Source organism: Callorhinchus milii, unplaced genomic scaffold, assembly GCF_018977255.1.
Source record: "Callorhinchus milii isolate IMCB2004 unplaced genomic scaffold, IMCB_Cmil_1.0 Scaffold11, whole genome shotgun sequence".
Lineage (NCBI taxonomy): Eukaryota > Metazoa > Chordata > Chondrichthyes > Chimaeriformes > Callorhinchidae > Callorhinchus > Callorhinchus milii.
This window is the reverse complement of record NW_024704752.1, coordinates 14,832,115-14,852,716: the sequence shown is the minus strand read 5'-3', so window position 1 is coordinate 14,852,716 and position 20,602 is coordinate 14,832,115. Positions and strand designations below refer to the sequence as shown.

At 40.0% G+C, this 20,602-nt stretch overlaps 2 protein-coding genes across 9 annotated transcripts in view; both read left to right on the top strand.

The window, feature by feature from the left end:
• gigyf2 (GRB10 interacting GYF protein 2) overlaps positions 1-4,842 on the top strand; it is a 42,291-nt gene extending 37,449 nt beyond the window's left edge. For all 8 annotated transcript variants that reach the window (XM_007887670.2, XM_042339394.1, XM_007887711.2 and 5 more), the window contains one exon: positions 1,082-4,842. In XM_007887670.2, coding sequence (XP_007885861.2) covers positions 1,082-1,149 — 68 coding nt within the window. In that variant the 3' untranslated portion in view covers positions 1,150-4,842. The remainder of the gene's footprint in view (positions 1-1,081) is intronic.
• A 2,883-nt stretch (positions 4,843-7,725) lies between these two features.
• snorc (secondary ossification center associated regulator of chondrocyte maturation) lies at positions 7,726-19,535 on the top strand. Its single transcript, XM_007887651.2, has 3 exons — positions 7,726-7,886; positions 18,527-18,700; positions 19,409-19,535. The coding sequence occupies exons 1-3, from the start codon at positions 7,814-7,816 to the stop codon at positions 19,516-19,518; spliced, it is 357 nt and encodes a 118-aa protein (XP_007885842.1). The 5' UTR covers positions 7,726-7,813; the 3' UTR covers positions 19,519-19,535.
• Positions 19,536-20,602: the final 1,067 nt, after the last annotated feature.

Genomic DNA, 20,602 nt, shown 5'->3' with positions numbered 1-20,602 from the left:
GAAGGTGTTTAGGTGTGATCTGAACACTGACAACAAGGGGGCAGGGTGGAGTGTTTGAAGCAGAGGGTTCCTGAGACTCGGGATGTAGTGGTTGAAGAATGGCCATCAAAGGTGGAGGGGACGTAGGATGTGAAAGAGGCCAGAGCGAGGAGTGAGGTGAAAGTAGAATTATCACCAGAATTGTACCACGAAGATCTGAACAAAATACTGCAGTTAGATCTTAAACTATTGGATCAGGCTTCTGAACGTCTTACTAGTTAAATACTACAATTCAGAATCTATCATTATTTAAATTGAGTATGATGCTGAAATGGGATTAAATAATTGTGATTGTAACATTCATTTAAAATTACTGATGACCCAGGCAATCATTCACCCTTTTTAAAAAAACAAACAAAATTAAAATGAATAGTTGACGTCCTCACCAATTTCTTTGTATTTTAGTTATGATGTATAAGTCCCATGGAGTCCTGTAGCTCAGTGGTTAGAGCACTCGCTTTGCAAGCGGGAACCTGGGTTCGATTCCCAGCAGGGTGAAACCTTGGGCAAGTTTCCTTACTCTACACGCCTGATAATAATCCCTCAAGAAAATAAAAATAATAAATTGGTCACTTCAAACTGTTTGTGGGACATTGCTGTGCCCAATTGGCTGCCGCATTTCGCCCTCAAATATACAGTCAATTCACTTTACAGTCTATTCTGCGAAGCGCTTTGAGACGTCTAAAAGATGTGAAAAGTGCTATATCAAATGCAAGGATTATTATTATAATGTATTAAGGAAAACTTAGCATTTATACTCACACGAGTGAATAAGCAATCTTGATCAGTTTCTCAAAGCTGGATTTATATGAAGTTGTATGTTCAAATGGGTTTCCCTAATAAAGAACAGTTTGTTTTTAAATTATACGTACAGAAAAAGATCCCCATTCCTTTTGGACATTATAAGCACTATTATCAAATACAAAGCTTATTATTTCTGTTTGCATGAGATAGGATACTAACGAGAGAGATCACTGAGTCCATGAAAGGACAATTTAAAAATGTATTCACCATTAAACTTGTTCCATTCTTCCTTCTACAGGTTTCTCTGTAAATGCTTCATCAGAACGGCTAAACATGGGAGAGATTGAGACACTTGACGACTACTGAAGCAAATTTGAGTAATTAAAAAAAATGTTAATCATGAATTCTGAATGCACCAACCAATATCAGTTAATTAAAAATCTAACTTATTACCTTGAGTTCACGTCTGTCTTTGATACCTCAGCACACTTGCTACGGCCCCTTCACTCCTTCGTGCGATCATGTTTCAAGTACAAAGCAGTCACTTCAAAGACCCTCTGCAATAGCTTGCATGCTTAGAATCCCATTTTACCTTTCCAAAGAATAACTTTCATACTGCTGTTAAATCTGGTACTGTGTCACTTAAACATTGATTTTGTTTGTATTGGCTGTTATTCAGAATACATGATTAACGAGACGTTTCGATGTTGGTCACATTAACATCTTTTCTTTGGTTGCACATTTCTGAACAATCCTGTCATTAATGCATTTATAAGCTGATTCAATAATACAGTTGTGTTGAAAACGTACTGAAATGTATTAAAGACAGCTCGGAAATTGTAAGATTATCTATGCACAGTTTTTTGCATAGGAGAGCATCCAGTCTGCCTTAGCCCCTTTAAACAAATTGTGGACTTACAACTTTGGCATTGTCCAGTCTTTTTAAGTAATATATTTGAAGTATTCAGCACACTGCAACCTTCCTAATATCTTCAGGTTAACCAATGAACTATTGGTTGTGTATTTCTCGATCGGAAAATGAAGGCATTCATTCCTCCAGTCATGTAAGGTTGCTGAATGAAGGGTGCAGTGTGTGATTGGAGACGTGACTGAGATTTTCCAATACTGACTGCTAAATCTGTTTGTCTAGGCCAAGGATACTTTCTCTTTTAAAGGAGCTATACCCCACTTGGCGACTTGTGTAGGTTGTGTTTTAAAATTGTTGAAAATCAAATCTTTTTAGCACATTTTGGCCTAATCAAAGTCAGTTTTTACAAAGCTGAGAACTCTGCTTAGACAACAAAATGCTGCAGCCACTGCACATCAACAGTTTATTTAACAAAGCATTGAAATGCAGCTTACTTGTATTTAGATGTACAGATGTTTCCCATTCATAGGGAACTTGGGTAATTGACCCTTTGGTGACTGAAGGACTTTTTTTAGTTTCTGAGAAACATGTTTTTTGAATCGCTTTTTTTTCCAAAATTAGAATCTGTATGAAAACGTAATGATAAATATTAAAAAGAAAATCATTATTATGCACAGAACATTTCTCTAGAGTCCACTCTGAAGTAAAGAAAATACAGTGGATTCTACTTTGTCGCTTCCTGTATTGTGTTCCTGTTTTCTAGGCAATGTTCATTTTAATTGTTTCTAAATTTGCTCTGTTAATCAAATCTTTTTTTAAGATGAGGATTTGGGGAGAATAACTTGGTCTTGGTTTTCCCTCGTAATAAACTATTCCCATCACTCTTTCTGCTGTCACTAGGCTAAATATCAAGGGAGGATGAGTTGGTTTTCTGCTTTGGGCTTCAACCATTACTGCTATTGACCCAGCTACGGGGAGGTGCACAAGGGCAGACTGATCCTTTTACCCCTGATGGTTGGCTTAGCTGAGGTTGGTAACTCAATGGTGATGGAGTGGGAGAGGAAAATTAACTCTGATCCCTACCTGAGTTACAACTTCCATACATACCATCTTCTGACCCTTTTTTATGCTTTATATGCACCTATACACTTTATGAATGTTTACTTGTTCCAGGCAGATGAAAGTGTTTGCAGCTCCTTATGAAAGGCATTATGATTAGTATCTGCAAAAGTGCAGCAAAAATCACTGCAAAACTCTGGTATTACTACATAAGGAAAATACATCACATAGCTATTAAATTCTGTTGTTTTATCCTTTTATTTGGCTGGCTAACAAAGTGGCTGTCAGTCACTATTTTTTGTATTTAAAATTATGGAACGCAAATAATGACCCCAATTGTTCTACCTAATTGGAGTATGCATTGGTTGTCTTTGCATTTCGCCCATTAAGAGGTAACTTAATTTCATATCTTAAGTCAAATGATTTAATTAAAGACAAATTCAAATCCAAAAATATTTTGTATCTCAAGTCAAATGATTTCTTTCAACTCCCCCCCCCCTCCCCCCATCCCTCCCCACACACACACACACAATCCTAGAATAAATGTGTATGGTGGTTTTCAAGTATCTCCCATGTATTATAATGTCTGCATTGTTAACATCCATCTGCACACCTCATTATGGCAGCTGTGGTGTCCAACTATTTGTCTTTTTTTTACATAATAGTGGATTAATGCTATGTAACTGTTGAACTTTTATGTTTATTGCCCCTTTAACACTAAAACCTAAGTGTTAAGATACCATAATGTTCTAATGGTGATTTCTTTTGGATTGAAGTACAGGCAATATTTATGTGAGTTTCGATTAAAATGGTTAAATATTTCACAAGAGGTATGAACTTCCCAAACAACAAACACCCCCCCCCCCCCCGAAATTTTACATTTGCTTTTGTAGAAATGGATCATGTATGTACTGTCCGAAGGTGAGTCTTATTCTGGAGACAAGCGGATTGCTTTAAAACAATGTGAAAAGCATTGCATCACTGGAGTCAACCGTTCTACTTATTTACAAAGCTTATGAACTTGAGATGAAAGTGAACTTATGACATTAGTTCACTTACATTTACTGAGACTGTATAGAAATGTACCTTGTTGGCTCAAACAGTTTCAACAATGCTGATTGTTTAAACATGATGATAGTGCCATCAAAACCATTGAAGACTTTATTGTACAATCACTTCCAGGTATATGCATACCTGATCGAAGTATAGAACCAAATGTTCCAAACGCATTCCTCCCGTTGGGCTTTCAATCCTAATGCATAGTTTCCTATTCATGTAAATTTAATACTAAATCTTCATCCAAACAGAAAATATTGTTTAACTGCTAATTTGTAATTAGACAGCCTACTGCCAAATTTTCACCTTGGAGCAGGAGTGAAGTTTATGAGACTAATCAGTTTTATGGTTTAAAAATTCAAGGGAACTTTTTTTTTCCTTTCAATTGTTGTTTCAGTTGAATTGCTGAATGATTTAAATGTGTTCTGGTACAGAAATACTCAAATGAGCCATTGCCATTTCTTTTGATGGAAATCATTATTCAAGCATTACAATACTTGGCAGGCAAAATTGAGAGTTTTATCCACATTTAGTTGTACCATAAATTGGATAACATAGTAATTTTTTTAATGATAAAAACATGTTAAGATTGTTTTGACAAAGTGATTTTTTTTGACAATTTGTAATTTACATCCTTAGGGCATAGGGGAAAGAAAGGTGTACTGATCATAAAGAACCCAGACCAGCTTTTCAAATATGTTCAATAAACACAGACTGCTGCAGACTTGTACATAGTTTTGACTCGATTGCAGAAGAACAGAGAAGTTGACACAGAGGCACTGGCTAGTTTGGGGTTTCTTGTACAACTGCTATGTAAAATGGGGGGAGAAGGGGTAGACGGGAAGGTTGAGTTGAGATTCCAATTGAATCTGAAAAATACAGGTTGTACTATATCAGAACTGATTATTTGTTCAAGCCAAACTATAAGACAGGAAACGACCATTCCCTGCTCTTTGGGGTCTCTTTGTGAATAGTTAATTCACGTATTGTGAATTTACAATCGTAGATTGGTATTTTCAACAAGAAACAAAAATGTGTAAATACGTTGCATCAAAATAAACCAATGAATTCTGAGAGTACAATGTTTGGGTTTTTTAATTTTCTGGTAATATATTGAATATTCTTTTCATTTTGAATGTTGGATATTGTTGATGTGTTGTAATATGATTTTATCCTGTCTGTTCTACACTGACTTTTCACCATGATTTTCCATGACTCAGGAAAGAAGTGGCTTGTTTCCAAGTCTCTCTTGAAGCAAATATGAATTATCATGCTAATGAGCCTGCCTTCCTCTGGATAAGTCTGCCTGTAGGTTAATAATGCCTTGTGAAACAGGGTATAGGTGACATCAGGAATTCACTGTGCTGGCAAAATGATGATTACACAACAGAGTGGTGTGTTTCTGTTTCCCTAACGTCCATACGAGATTCTACATCATAACCTAATGCAGTTCCAACCCATCTTACAAAAAGAATAAATAATCCATCGTTATAACCCTGAGATCAAATTCCCTAATTCTACAGACGCCTTTCTACCAAGGTATAATTTGTACAACTGTATCATTGTCTATGAGGCTTAATCTGCATGGTTTGAGAACCAACCCTCAGTGCTTAGAAGAAATAGGGAATAAAAATTCTAAAACTGAATGAGAAGCTTCCAATTTTTCAATCCATCGTGTTTTGCTCCTGAGAAACGACTCCTGCTTAATTCTTGGTGCACGAGGTTGCCCTCTGGTGTGGTGATAGTGTGGTTAAGCATGGAGATATCCAATTGGATGTAAAGGGGAGGGTCAGAAAGTGAATTAGTTTATATATTTTGGGCTGGATTATGCACTGAATATCTTTTAGCCTATATGAAAATTGAATGCAAGAAAATATTTTAATGAGATTTTTGTTTTAGCCAAGCTGCTGTATTTTATGTGTTAAATTATTTCATTGTATAACTATCCCTTAACTTCCACCAAACACCAGGTATAAACTATTCAATTGTTTGATAGCTGCTTCACGCAAGTAATTGCAATAGCCTCAGGGAATTAGAACTAATATATGAATTAATGGAGATTATAAAGAGATTTTAGATTGGAGATTTATGTTCACTTTAATTGTTGTAAAACTGTTGCCTTTTTTTAAAAAAAATTAAAAATCTTCCCATGCTTCTATTACTACGTTACCCCAGATTTGTGTGTGGAACAGTCATTATTGAACATTATAAAAGGCCTTAAAGTCAGAACAGCATCTTAAAATAATAAAACATTAACCAACTAAAATGTACAGTGGATTTAAAAACAAAACAATCAGGGTTTCTATCCATGCTTAGTTTTTTTGTTGTTGTGCTGGACACAAAACAGAATTCATGGTAATAGTTATAAGGTAATTGAGTTAGATCTTCAAATTCATGAATGCATTTAGATGTGCTTTTTGTTTAGTGCCCTTTACAGTGAATGACAACACTCAGTCACTGCTGATATAAAATGGAATTCTCTCTGTGGAGAGCATTTGGCCTCTTTGATTTAATTTCTCAGAAATCTAGATTATAAATGTAATAATAAATGAGCACTGATCAATTCAGAGCTATCTTCGAGGCTTCAGTGTAGAAGTAGCCATGGATATTTTTTCTGGCATATGTGGCAGAATTTTGCAAAGTCTGAAGAACATTCCACTGCACTGTTACATCTGTCTCAGTGTGTACCAGTTAAAAGCAAACATTATCGGATCTGTGGTAAAATGCTTACCGACTGGTGGACTGGAACCTTCAGAGCTGTGGGCTGCGGCAGCAGTAATTCATAATACCTCTGGTTGACATATTTTAAAAATGTTAGTGGTTGACCAAGGTCATACCTAAAATCAGAATCATTGAATGTACCGTATTGTAGTTCGAGGTATTCATGAATTCCTTATAAAATAAAATTGTTTAATATCCTTCAGTCTCATACCTGCAATTAAAAATATAGAACGCTTCAACACTAGTGATTTAATATCCATACGTTAGTCTGAGAAATTGCTTTTACTTAATCCTTTAACCCAAAATGTAAAATTTTGAATCTTTTTGTAATTTTTTCCCTTCTACTCCACTTTTTTTTCAATGTAACTTTGTCTTGTTTATGAATGCACTTTCCTGTCTTGCTCTGCTTTACCTTGATTGAAGTCGCCCATTACGTACAAAGTGTCTTTCGCTTGAGGAACTGGGTGATCTGAGCTACATTCATAGTTGCCTCAATGGTTCAGACTTGGTTGTTGAAGACTGCTTAGTAGAGAACTGGACTATACAGACTGAAGGTCCAAGGTCCCTGGTGTCTCTTATCTGGGGCAGTATTACAGTTGAGCTCAGCGTCGCTGGCCTGGGGAGAATGAGAAAATCAGCCAAAATTCTCCTGGTTCTGATTGTACCCCTCCATTTCGCCCTTTGGGTAAGGTAAACAACTGACTTACCAATGTCTTTAGAATAGAATGCGACACCCAGCTCTTCCACAGATTGGCATACTCATGGAAAGGGGATTTAAGGGCTAAGGTACTCTTGATTGATAAACGGTGACTCGTTATAAAGCATTCCACTCATACATGTATTGTGAGAAGTTTTACACTTCTGTCTTACCCCCAAAGTGAAATGTAATTTAAAGGAAGACGAGTCGCACCGAGATACAAAACTTCACCACCGACTGGAGATTTGTGAGCAGAGCTTATAGCGAAGTAATTCTGTGGTCTGCCCTGATGAGCTGCCTTAGTCACATTTTGACGATTCTGACGATCACCTGAACAATCTAAAAACCTCCTGTTACTCTACTTCACAGGATAGAAAATTCTGGCTGGGAAATCCTCCAAATAGCATGGAATCATTTCCTTTAATTTAATACAGCAACATATTTGTCTGGTATGTGGGAAGTAGGTGTTGGTCCAGCTGGGGCTGCTAGGTTAAATGCTTGCTCTTTTTTGGTACAGTACAGAAAGCTCTGTGTTCAGGACTCAACCTCTCCTAGACTCCTTCGGCACTCCCCCACCCACCCCCACTTATTTAAGACTTGAGATACTTTCAGACACTTTTAGAAACAAAATGGCTCAGTGCAGAGGTTGGAGCTCGCTTCCATGGGCGATATTAGGAGCCACTGTTCTTGTAGCATTAGCAGGTAAGATGACCTGTTTCAAATGTAAAAATTAACTGAGGGGATTCCAGATACTTAAGTGAGTCATCATTTGTTCTAATGTATATGTAATGAAACCGGCTTTACAGTGATTCACGTTTGTATGTTCTGCTGAAATTAACTTGACGTAAAAACATTTAGAAAACTTTTACGCAAAAGTTTACAGTTCGGTTAAAGGAAAGGAGAAGGTGTATGCAAGGTGCAAAAAAGTAATTTTTCCACACCGTGTTTTCTACCGGAGAATGCACCTGGAACCCAGAGAAAAACAAGAAAAATAAATGTGGAAGCAGCTGATGTAAACTAGATTTTTCTGTGTGTGTGGTTTTAGATATTCATATGTGGATGACTAACTTTGGAGGCAGAAATCTAAATGTGCAGTATAAAAGTTTTAACAGCTACTAAATAAGCTTGATCCAATAGTATATTTAAATCTGTTTTTAATATGATTAATTGCTTAATTTAAAATCAGTCAATTACTTTAAATTAGTCAATTACTTTAAATTAGTCAGTTACTTACTGGTGAATTTTGAAGCCACTGATGTCGGATGCAAGGCAACAAATAAGTTTTTAAAAATAAAGGTGCAAAGTAATGTTTCAATAAATGTTACACCGAGCTGTATCATTGTGCTGTTGACATAACATTCAAACTGGTGTACTTTTTGTTGCCAATTTATAATAATAATCCTTGCATATGGTATAGTGCTGTATCACATCAGAAGGATGTCTCAAAAGTGCTTCACAGGATTTACTGTAAAATGGAGTGACGGTATGTATAGGCAGCCCCGGAGGCACAATTTTGGACAGCAATGTTCCATAAATAATTTTATTTGGAGGATTGTTCGCCAATACAATGAGAAAAACAACAAGAATAACAAATTACATTTGAATAGCACCTATCACGTCGAGAGGACGTCTCAAGGTGCCTCTTCTGTTTGAAGTTTGGAGAAACTCTATTCTCTTTTCGAATAGAGCCATGGGATCTTTAACCCCAGCTGAACAGGCAGACAACACCTTGGTTTAAAGTCTATGGCTTAAAAGGAGCAAAACTTTTTTTTTTAATTGCTCCTAGGCACTTTTGTAAGGAAATGACCCAAACCCATTTTCTGCTACGTTTTGGGTGAAAAAAGATTGATCATTCACTTCCTGCCTGTTTATGGGTCATTGCTGTGTGTAAACTGGCTGCTGCATTACACCCACAAAAACACTCGTCATTGCACTTCACAGAATATTCTGTGAAGCACTTTGGGACGTTCTCCCAATGTGGAAGACACTAAAAAAATTAAGTATTATTCATAACAAATCCATGCTGCTGTGCATTTTTTCACCTCTAGAGAGTGGTATTGTTTTTCTTGTAGTCAGAATGCAATTGTTGGGAGGACTAAAACCAATTGTGAAACAAATTAAAGTGCTGTAGCCTCTTAAGTTTTAAAACTGAGAATAATTTCTCGATGTAGTTCGAATAAAAAGAAAAACTGAGAGCACTGGACATCTGAAATACAATCAGAAATGTTGAAAATCCACAACAGGCCGATCGGGATCAGAAAGAATATTCAGTTGCCATTTCAGTTTGGAGTGGGTATTACCAGAATCATTTATTTTATTTCCGACAAATGCTGATTGCTGTGGATTTGTTTAGTTAATGTTTCTGCCAATATATGGCACTCTTTCAAAATCGCTATTGGGTGTGATTGTAAACTTGCAATAATATAGTGTCCATTAATATGAAGTGAACTTTCTGAACATCAACATTATTGTATTTTAAATATAGTGTGGGCTAACATTTTACAGTCTTAAAGCAAATATTTGTTAAATATAAATATATTCCAAAATTCCTAAAACTTTATGTGCAGCCCATATCTGCCAGAAATCATTGTCCTTTATTGTAGAGAGTTTCTAAGTTGGTGGGTGCTCCTGTAAAATTGTCTCCTTTTAGAAGCTCTCTGAAGCATGGACTTGTTGAGGACATAAACACATTAATACAAAGAGGAACAACAGAATCTTCAATCTGCAGATAAAATGAGATTTGTAGAACTGCTTACAGGTGCCTATTTTATGTTGCTCCATCGCCTTGTGATGGCCAAGCCAGATTCTTTCCACCCGCTGCCTCCTCAGTTTCGCCCTTGTGGCTTCTGTATCATCCGAGATTGTATGTTTTGGGTCATTACCATGAGACACGTCTGATATAAGAGTTTATTTTTAGCCAATCTTCTACTCTTCTGAAGGCCATTTCTCAGGGGTACTAATCTAGGTGCTACTCATCCTCCATTAGCTCACTTAAATGATTATTATTCACATTTAGCTTTAACAGTGAGTTTTGGCTCAGCTATTCAAGGCTTTGTAGCCAAACCTACTGCATAAAAGCCAGATTATGGAATCCACACATATATTGGGACTTTTTCCAGAGTGGAAGATGGAAAAAAAAATAATGCCTTGCATTTGTATAAGCATATTGTAGGGTCAAAGTGCTTTGAAACTTAACAGTTATGTAGACAAAAGCAATAAATGATCTGTGTAAGCTGTATCCTGTTTTATGGCAGCAATGTTTGTGAATGAGGCAGTCAGTCTCCATTTAGTTTTCAACAACTAATTTAAAAAAGAAAGCATCTTCTATTTAGAATTTCAGATGCTCAGTTTGCAATTACCAGTTACCAGGAGAATTATTGTAAATAAAAAACTTTAAAATGTACTCTACCATCAGGACTAGGGCTTATCGTCCCCTTGATAGAGAGAGAATAAATTGAGAGTGAAGAGCTAAGGGAAACATTACTGATCAGATAATGATCTGCACAATGCAATCGTTTTATTATATTCTAGTCGTGGGCTAATCTTCAGTGGGTTAAAGCAAACCTTTGATTAGTCTTAAGTCTTAAGACTCGTCCAGACATGATGTGTTACATTGACTTCAAAACAGGAGAACTGAAAGCCTGTTCTTTAGATATCCGTCTCTTGGCTGCTGTGGGTGTGTGAAATATGTTGAGGTTTCCATTCTGCACTGAGGAATCTAACTTTGAGATGTTAGGCAACCTTTAGCAGGATGTCTTACAGATCCGCCTTTGTCACAGAAACGTTCCTTCAAGATCCAACAGTTGGAGTAAACAAACGGGTAGCCAAATTAGGTTTAAAATTTCTACGCAAAATATATAAAAAAAGGTAAACAAATCCCATGCCAGACACTACTATTTTGTCCTCTTCTAACCCATGATGATTCAAGAATAAGGCTTCAGTATAAAGTTTCATGCACTCACTGACCTTTCTTTATCTTGACATAAAGACAGGCGTATCTATATAAAAAAAACTTTAGGATCCACAGAAGACGTGTTCATTTTTCACGATGCCTGGCCTCTGTAGAAATTAGGTGGATTAGGTAATCCTTAAAGAATTATCACTTTGTTTTTTTTAACTAGCAACAGTTTTTCTTCAGAACTGTTAAACCAGTTTATGCCCTTTTTGTGCTGCTGATCAAAATGAACCAAGTAGGATGGATTGTTTGTTGTTTTCTGGGTCTCGGTTGTGCATATATTGCACTTACAGCAAATTGAACATTACTCTTATCATCGTGTCTGCCTTCCTATTGAACTAATCATCTGCCCGGTTAAACTTTAACTAAACCTGTCTTCAGTTGGTGTGTCTGAAATGGCCCTGCAGTAGCCCAGTGCTAATCCACAGTGATCTGCTTCCCAATCTTTGTTCCTTGAACAGTACTGTGCTTGCTGTTCAGTGTCATTACACGTAACTGAGAACAGATGGTGCTACAGCTCTTTGTGAGTCAATTTGTCAACAGCTGATCGCCAGATTAACAGAGTCCCTGAGCCAATGGAGAAGTGCGGTCGCAATTTTTCCTCGGAATCCATTATAAACAGCGTCCTCCATCATAAACAACAAGATTACATTTGTATAGTGGCTTTCACGTTGGGAGCACGTCCCAATAAATCCGCTAAACGATGGAGTTTTTCACTCCTCTGTATGTTTTAGAGTCTCTGTGAGTGTGTGTTTCTCTGCCTGTGTCTGGGTGTGTGTCCGCATGTGCGTTTCTCTCTGCGTCTCTGTCTCCATGTCTGTGTGTTGTGCTGGGCTCTGAGAAGCAGGAGGTGGTGAACTCCTGTAGTGCCACAGTCAGGACACTGGTCCCGAGTGTCTTTTTTGGCAGATCTCCAGGTCCTTTGGGCCTGCGCTGGTGTCTCCCCCCCATCCCTAACACACACACACACGCACACAAATGGGGCACCCAGTTTTTGTTAAAGAAGAAATTCATAAAAATGTTTTGCAACAATCTAATCTGTTATTTGGCTGTTAATTAGTAATTGGCTGCAGCGTTTTGCCCACAAAACATACAGTCACTACACTTTACAGTACATCCTGTGAAGTGCTTTGAGATGGTTCGAAGACATGGTAAGACGCTATATCAAATGCAAGGATTATTATTATTAAATCCTCATGTTTAGTTTTTTTCAATAAACTGAAGAAAATGTAGGTTGGCAGTAAAATGTACCCCAATAGCACCAACCAGCCCCCAGCAATTTTCTGCGAAATCTGGCAAAGATCCCAACGCCCGGCAAAATTTCCCCCAGTTTTTGGCAAATATTTCGGCAATTTTCTATTGGCCCAGGTAATGACTGAACGATGCCCAGTTACTTGATGGTTGGTGTTCTTATAGAGGGATAGCAATGCATATTGTTTCAATGATACTATATCAAGCAACAGACATATACCAGCTGCAAGATTCTGGGGGCAGCCTGTCTGGATTTTTACCAAGATATTTCATGCTGAGTCTGAGCACTTGCATCGATTTCAAGATCCTCACTCTTGTATCCTCATCCTTGATGAGAACGTTGATATCATGACCTTAACGGAAACGTGGCTCACCCCAGGTGACACCTTCCCTCTCAAGGAGGCCACACCACCCAGGCTATACCTCCCACCACATCCCTCACCCCAACCGCCGTGGCGGTGGTGATGCCCTTATCTCAAGGACACCACTTGCTCTATCCCCCTACTCCTCTGGCTCTTTCCCCTCTTTTGAGCACCTCACCCTCTCCCACCCCTCCTTCCTCTCACTTAAAATCCTCCTCCTCTACCGGCCCCCTAAAACCTCTCCCACCTTTATCTCTGATATCTCAACACTTCTTACATCTCTCTGCCTCTGCTCTGATCGCCTCATCATCCTGGACGACTTCAACCTGCACTTCACCACCTCCTGCTCAATCTCCTCAGATTTCTCTTCCCTGCTCTCCTCGCTCAACCTCTCCCTCCACATCAACTCCCCCACTCACAGTCACAGCCACCCACTCAACTTGGTGATCACCCGGGGCCTCAGTGTCTCGGATGTCACCATTACCGACAAGGCCGTCTCCGACCACCACTTCATCTCCTTCACCACCTCCACCCCCCTCCCCACCTCCACCAGACCCACCACCATCTTCTACCGCCCCTGGAAGAAGTTACCCCCTCAATCCCTAACCTCTGCCTTGGAGTCCTCTGAACTCCTCTCCCGCTGGCCCTTAACCCTCACCGACCCCTCTTCTGCTCTCACCCTCCTCCACAACACCCTCTCCTCCACACTCGACACTCTTGCCCCTATCACCTCCCGTACTGTCTCCTACTCTCGCTCCTCCCCCTGGTTCACCACCCACCTCCGCTCACTGAAGAGCCAGGTGCGGGCCGCTGAACGCACCTGGTCAAATCTGGCCTAACGGTCCACCGACAAATCTGGCTGGACCTCCTCAAAATCTACCGCTCCACTCTAGCCTCGGCCAAATCGTCATTCTACTCCAGGATAATCCTGGAGGCGAAGGACAACCCCAGGCTACTGTTCTCTACCACATCCCAACTCCTCCGTCCCCCCGCCACCCCGCGCAGGTCATCTCCTCCAACCTTCACTGCGAGGAGATGCTGGATTTCCTTGAATCCAAGATCAAGGGAATTCGCTCCGCGGTCACTTCCCCTCCAACATCCACCCACCACCCACCCCTTCCCTCCCACACTCCGACTCCTACCCATCCTCCCCTACACACCTTCGTACCCGTTTCCCCACCCTCTGTCACCAAACTCATCCTATCCCTTAAACCCACCACCTGCTCCCTTGACCCCATCCCCACTCCACTCCTTATCTCCCAGCTCCACCTCCTTGCCCCACATATCACAGACATCGTCAACCTGTCCCTCTCCTCTGGCTCTATTCCCATTCCCTTAAAAACTGCCACCATCACTCCCACCTTAAAAAAACCCTCCCTTGATGCGTCGCAGCTATCAAGCTACCGGCCCATCTCCAACCTCCCCTTCCTGTCCAAGGTCCTGGAACGAGTTGTCGCCTCCCAGCTGCGCTCTTTCCTCTCCAACCATTCACTATTCGAACCCCTTCAGTTGGGTTTCCGTGCTGCCCATAGCACAGAAACTGCCCTGGTCAAGGTCACCAACGATATCCTGACCAGCTGTGACCAGGGCTCCCTCTGCCTCCTCGTCCTCCTCGACCTATCGGCAGCATTCGATACGGTCGACCACTCTATCCTCCTCCACCGCTTGTCCTCCCACCTCAACCTTCAAGGCCCTATCCTTGAGTGGTTTAGGTCGTACCTCTCACAACGTCTCCACTTTGTCTCCACAAATTACTTTTCCTCCACCCCCGAACCGTCTCGTGCGGTGTCCCTTAAGGCTCTGTCCTCGGTCCCCTCCTCTTCACCCTCTATATGCTCCCCCTCGGTGGCATCATCCGCAGACATGGGGTTAACTTCCACATGTATGCGGATGACACCCAACTCTACCCTTCCTCCTCTACCCTCAACTCCACGACCACCGATGTCCTGACAGCTGCCTGTCCGACATCGAGTCCTGGACGAGAGACAACTTTCTTCAGCTCAACGTGCGCAAAACTGAGGCCCTCCTGATTGGCTCACGTTAGCGTCTCCGCACCTCAGGCGCTGACAGCATCAGCATCCAAGACTGCACTCTTCAGCCACTATGCCCCAAGGCTCTGGAACTGCCTTCCTCACTCCTTTGGTTTCACTCCCTCCATTCCCATTTTCAGGTCTCTGCTGAAGACCTTTCTTTTCGACCGCACCTTTGGTCACCTCCCCCTCCCCCCCCCCCCGGCTCGGTCCCAGGATCCGTTGCTGTAAAGCGATCTGAGACGCCGTTATGGGTGGAGGGCGCTATATAAATCCAAGTTGTTGTTGTTGAAATTGCGAAATCATGCAATTATGAAATTAACTTTTCCTGCACTTCACTTGAGGATGATCTAAAAGTGAAGGAGAACAGAGCGTTAGGAGAGATTACGGCAAATTAGGTCAGGGTATTAAGGTTTATGAGGCAATGGCAGGTACAGATCAGCCATGATCTTATAAAATGACGGAACAGGCTTGAGGGGTTGAATAGCTTATTCCTGTTTCTATGTTTCTAAGTTGGGGTTTCAAAGCTTGAAGTTTCAGTTCATCTCTGCTCAGTCCTAATAGAGTAAGTGTTCAAGGGAACTGGTGAGGATTCATTGCATGTAAGCAGAGGATAGCGGTGATTATAAAAAGATAAAAATGTAATTGTGCAGTGTCATTTATTCCACAGTGACCAGCATCTGCAAGTGTGAAAAAAAGTTGTCTAATTTTTTTTTCCTTGTTGGCTAATTTCTTGTGAAACTCCATTGCAGTTGTGCTACAACAAGCTTATTTTTCTTCTTCCAGTATACATTTTAAAATAATTTCCTGCACTGCATTTCATAACAATCTGAGAAAATAAAGTGTACATTTTGGGTGTGAAAAATATCATGCAATTGAATTGATAGTTTTTATCACCACAAACTGAATCTTCTTACAACAGGAGTTATAGTACATGACAATATACTTACCTAAATTTGATAGCAAACTCAAATCCGAAGAAATTTAGTTTAGTATTTTTATACCATCCAGCTTCATGCCATTCTCAAGCAATGTCTGAAATAAGGCATATAACTACACTAGCAGTGCCACCCTGCATTTTTGTTTAAATTTAATTGAAAACGTTGCCTAAATAGCTAGATTGCGACATTAGAGAGGCCAATTGCATGGTATTTTTCTTCGAAATCCCCTGAATCAACTGCTGAGAACTGTGTAAAAGATTACAAATGCTCCACAAATCTCCGGAAGCTTTAAATACCATTACACTTTTTAATCTTTTCACCCAAAAAATGTACAGTCAATTCACTTTTTAAAAAACACTTTACTGAATGTTCTGTGAAGAGCTTTGAGATGTCTCAATCATGTGATAAGGCACTATATTAAATGCAATATAATATTATTACATGTTTTTGGAGCTAAAAAGAGTTTTGGAAAAAACAGATTCTGCTGTTAGTTCAAGCATAGTACAGAGATGAAATGCAGTATAAAATGTTACTAGTTATAAAGCCAACTCAGATAAAATCACTTTGAGGGAGGATGAGGACAGCAGCTGAAGGTGTGGGTTTGATTTCCGCTTCCATTTTAAAAATATTCTGCAATATTCTGTGGTTTCAAAGTCTGATAACCAGAATATAGTTGTGAAATATGTAGAGTTCAAGAATGTTTGTCACAGCACTTAAAAATAGAATGAAATTGCATGAAATGAACAAAAGTTATCAATCAATTAGCAATATATGAACAAAAGTTAGCAATCAATCCACAGTGTAATATATGGGGCACTCACCTCTTTCTCTTTATTACCCTGAAAATGGGCCATTAGTCTGTATTGGCTTTTATATTTAATGCGAACCTCCACCCCTTCAATAAGCCCCTCTCCCCTTCCCTTCTTTCGTATATATGCATCGAGTTTCCTTTTAAATATGTTCATGCTTTCTGATTCAAACATAGCTTCTGCCAGAGAGTATCACAATTGCACCACCTTCTGCACAGTTCCTTCTAAACTCTCTTTGAGATTTAATTTTCTTATTCTGTCTAAGGTCCTTGAGAGAGCCGTCACCTCCAAGCTTTGCTCTTTCCTCTCGTCCCTCCATCAGCCCCTCCATACTGCCCACAGCACAGAAACTGCTCTGTCAATGTCTCAAATGACATCCTGACTATGTGTGACCAGGGGTCCCTGTGCCTCCTCGTCCTGCTCGACCTCTCCATCGCCTTTGATACTGTGGACCACTCAATTCTCCTCCCACCTCAACCTCCTTGACTGGTTCAGGTCCTACCTTTCACACCGCTTCCACTTCATCTCTGCAAATGGCTTCTCTTCCAGCCTCCGCAACGTCTCTTGTGGCGTTCCTCAGGGCTCTGTCCTCGGTCCCCTCCTCTTCACCCTCTACATGCTCCCCCTTGATGATATCATCCACAGACATGGGGTAAATTTCCACATGTATGCGGATGACACCCAATTCTATCTCTGCCTCCACCCTCAACTCCAGGACTACTGAGGTCCTGACCAACTGCCTGTCCGACATCAAGTCCTGAACGAGGGACAACTTTCTCCAACTCAAGCACGGCCGAGGTCCTCCTGATTGGCTCGCGCCAGCTCCTCCGACCTTGGGCGCTGGCAGCATCAGCCTCCACGGCTGCACACTCAACCTCACTGAGCCAGTCAGGTACCTGGGTATCTTGTTTGACCCTGAACTGTCCTTTCTCCCCCACATCCGTGCCATGGCCAGCACTGCCTACCACCACCTCCGCAACATTGCCAGACTCCGCCACTGCCTCACCCACGCATTCGTCCCATCAAGGCTCGATTATGGAAACTCCCTCCTCATTGGCCTTCACAACTCTTTACAAAGACAAGACAGATTTGTATTCCATCAGATTTTTCCTTCCAGCACTCAGTGTATTATTGACTTTAAGGATCTGTCATGCTGACTAAAAGTTTCCCGCAGTTTTGCTTTTTTTCAAAATTGCTGCTGTATTCACTTACAAATACACAGTCACTGCACTTGACAGAAAACCATGAAGCGCTTTTAAGACCTTTTATTTGATAAGGCACTCCATCAAATGTGAGAATTAGCATTAGTGTTACGCCTTTATGCACTATTTTAAAAATGAAAAGAGTTTCCCTGTGCCCTGGCCTACAATACCCCAATTAAAATATTCCTTCACTTCAGGGCTATTTGCGGGACATTGCTATGCACACATTGGCTGCCCCATTCACTACAAAGTACTTTGCAGTAAATCCTGTGCAGTGCTCTGAGACGTCCTCTCGACATGAGTTAGTTGATGGAGATGAAGTTTGCCACAGCTTTCGAGAGAGAAGTCGACAGGCCTGTGAAAGGAAGGGGCTTGAAGCAGAATGGGGCTAAGGTGGGCCGGAGGGACTGAATTGCAAACTCGATGACCAACATGCACTGTAGATTTCTAAGTTTCTATATTTCTAAGAGCCCCTGCCTGTGAGTTAAATTTCTCACTGCAATTTTAGTTGCTTGTCACCAGGAAATTGATTTATTACTCTTTAAATGATTTGTGTTTCAATAAAGATTTTTTTCAAAAAAAAAAGCAAACTGCGCTGTAGTTGCTGTAGTTTCCCTCCAGCAAATTGTTGAAGCATTCAGAGCAACTACAAATGTTGAGATAGACCCGAGAGGGAATCAGGCCTGCAACAGCCAAAAGGTCGGACCACCCTGAGATATGGCATTTTTAAAATGGAATGGATTGCAAAGTGGATGGTTTTAATGGCAATGTTCATTGTTCTGTTGTGTGCAGGTCTCACATCTGAAGTCCAAGGTAATCTTGTTCTGACTTCACCCAGCGAAAGCTTGGAAATGTCCTCGGGGGGAGGAGTGGCAGAGACGGTCACACCGGAAGCTTCTGTGGAGGATACTTCGTTGACTTCAGACGACGGCTATTTCGCGGAAGAGTCGGAACCAGTGGAGAAAGGTAAAATGGGGACACAATACAGTTAAATTTTATAATGAATTATAATGGGGGTTAGTTTGACAGTTAGTTTCATCCCCATAACAGAAGGTTTTGAATTTAATCCCAAAACTAATCTAGGCAAACATTTCAATGCAGCACTGAGGGAATACTGCAGTTTGGGGAATTCTGTGCTGTGGATGACATATTAAACTTATCTGTATGTTCTGGTAGTTCAGCTATTAATAAGAGATTTTGTGACACTAATTTGCGGAGCAGCAAGTTCTCCCAGCATCCTGGTTTGGTGGTGTTGCTGTACCAAACATGTTAATTTATCTCATTGCTGAGTGTCAGACACCACAACACTTCCAAGTTGTAATACAGTACACTTGTTGCTTTTGAAACACTTTGCAATGTGTTTCTGTTCTGAATTGCCCTATCAGGCTTACAGGTATTTTCAGGGCTAAAACCGATATTGCTCACAAATTGTAAAACATTCAATCCTATACATGTATAATAATCTTTTGAATTATTCTAAATATGTCTATTATCTTGGAAACAATTTAAAAGGGCAATAACTGCTGGCTGTGACAACTGTTGCTTACATCCAGATAAAGATCCCAACCTGTGGCCTTGTAACCATGTGTGAATTATAAACATCCCCATTGGAGTCCGTCAGCTCTCTAACACTTGTAGTTGCATTATGATGATCTGCTGGTCTTTGTTTTGCAGGATCGCTGGGCCCAGGAGCAATCACTGCCATTGTAATCGCTGCTGTTCTTGGAGTGTCTGTGCTGTTCAGTCTGATCATAATAACTGTGAGAAAGCTGTCAGCCTCTTAGATTTAATAAATAACTGAAAAATAGGCATTGGTGGTTTTATTTTTATGTGTATACCCACATCTTGAATTCGTTTCCCATTGTGTGCAGAAACATTTCTTTGAACATGACATTCTATCGCATTATTTATCAGTCATTACTGAAGTTGAGGATTGCCTTACGATTCACCTTGAATCATTTGATATGACGGAAGCTGAGGACTAAAGTAGGCACTGAAATATTGAATCTAGAATTTGATTTTATTTCATTGGATTTTACTATTGCATTGCATTTAAATTCATTTTGATTTTATTGCATTAGAATTAAGTTTGTCTCTTTAAATCAAATTGGACATGTAATTATTATTTTATTGATTCATTCTCAGCACTTCACTGAAGAGCTCTCATGCAAATGAGTGACCATGTTTGAAACTGCATGGATTTAGATCTGTATGGTTGTTCTGACAGTGAAATCCCTTCCAATTAAGTTCCGCATGATATATTATTTTAATGATTTCAAAAAGAAATCTAAGTAATAACTTCATAAAGAATAGGAATTCATTAACATACACTTTCCCTCTTCATAGAGAGAAAATGTTTCGCCCTCCTCTACCGCCACAGAAGATTTCAATCCAAAAGATAGAACATAAAAGACATATTTGTTTTATGCTTGTTTTTCTCTCTCTCACACACACACTTATCTGAGAAGGAATTTCAAACTCTGAGATTAGTATTTAAAAATGCTTTTCGTATGAAGTGCTTCGGTGGTGTTGCTGTATCAAATTTAATTCATGCCCGTAATATTTTCCATGGTGAGGAAATTCATTGTTGTGGTATTGTGTCACACGTACACTCTGTAGCAGCACTGATAAAAGCTGGCTGTAGGTTAATGAATAATCTAGAAAAAAACAGTAACCGGCATCAATTATTCTATCTGCAGAGATTCCCTGAATGTGAAATCTCCATTCCGTTCGTATAATTATATTACAATTATTCTCATACATGAATCCTAATTAACAACAATGTTTATAAAATTCAAGTGAGCAATAAAGATTGTGATTAAAATTGTATGAGTTGTTTATCACGCCTTGTAGCTTGAGAAATGAGTG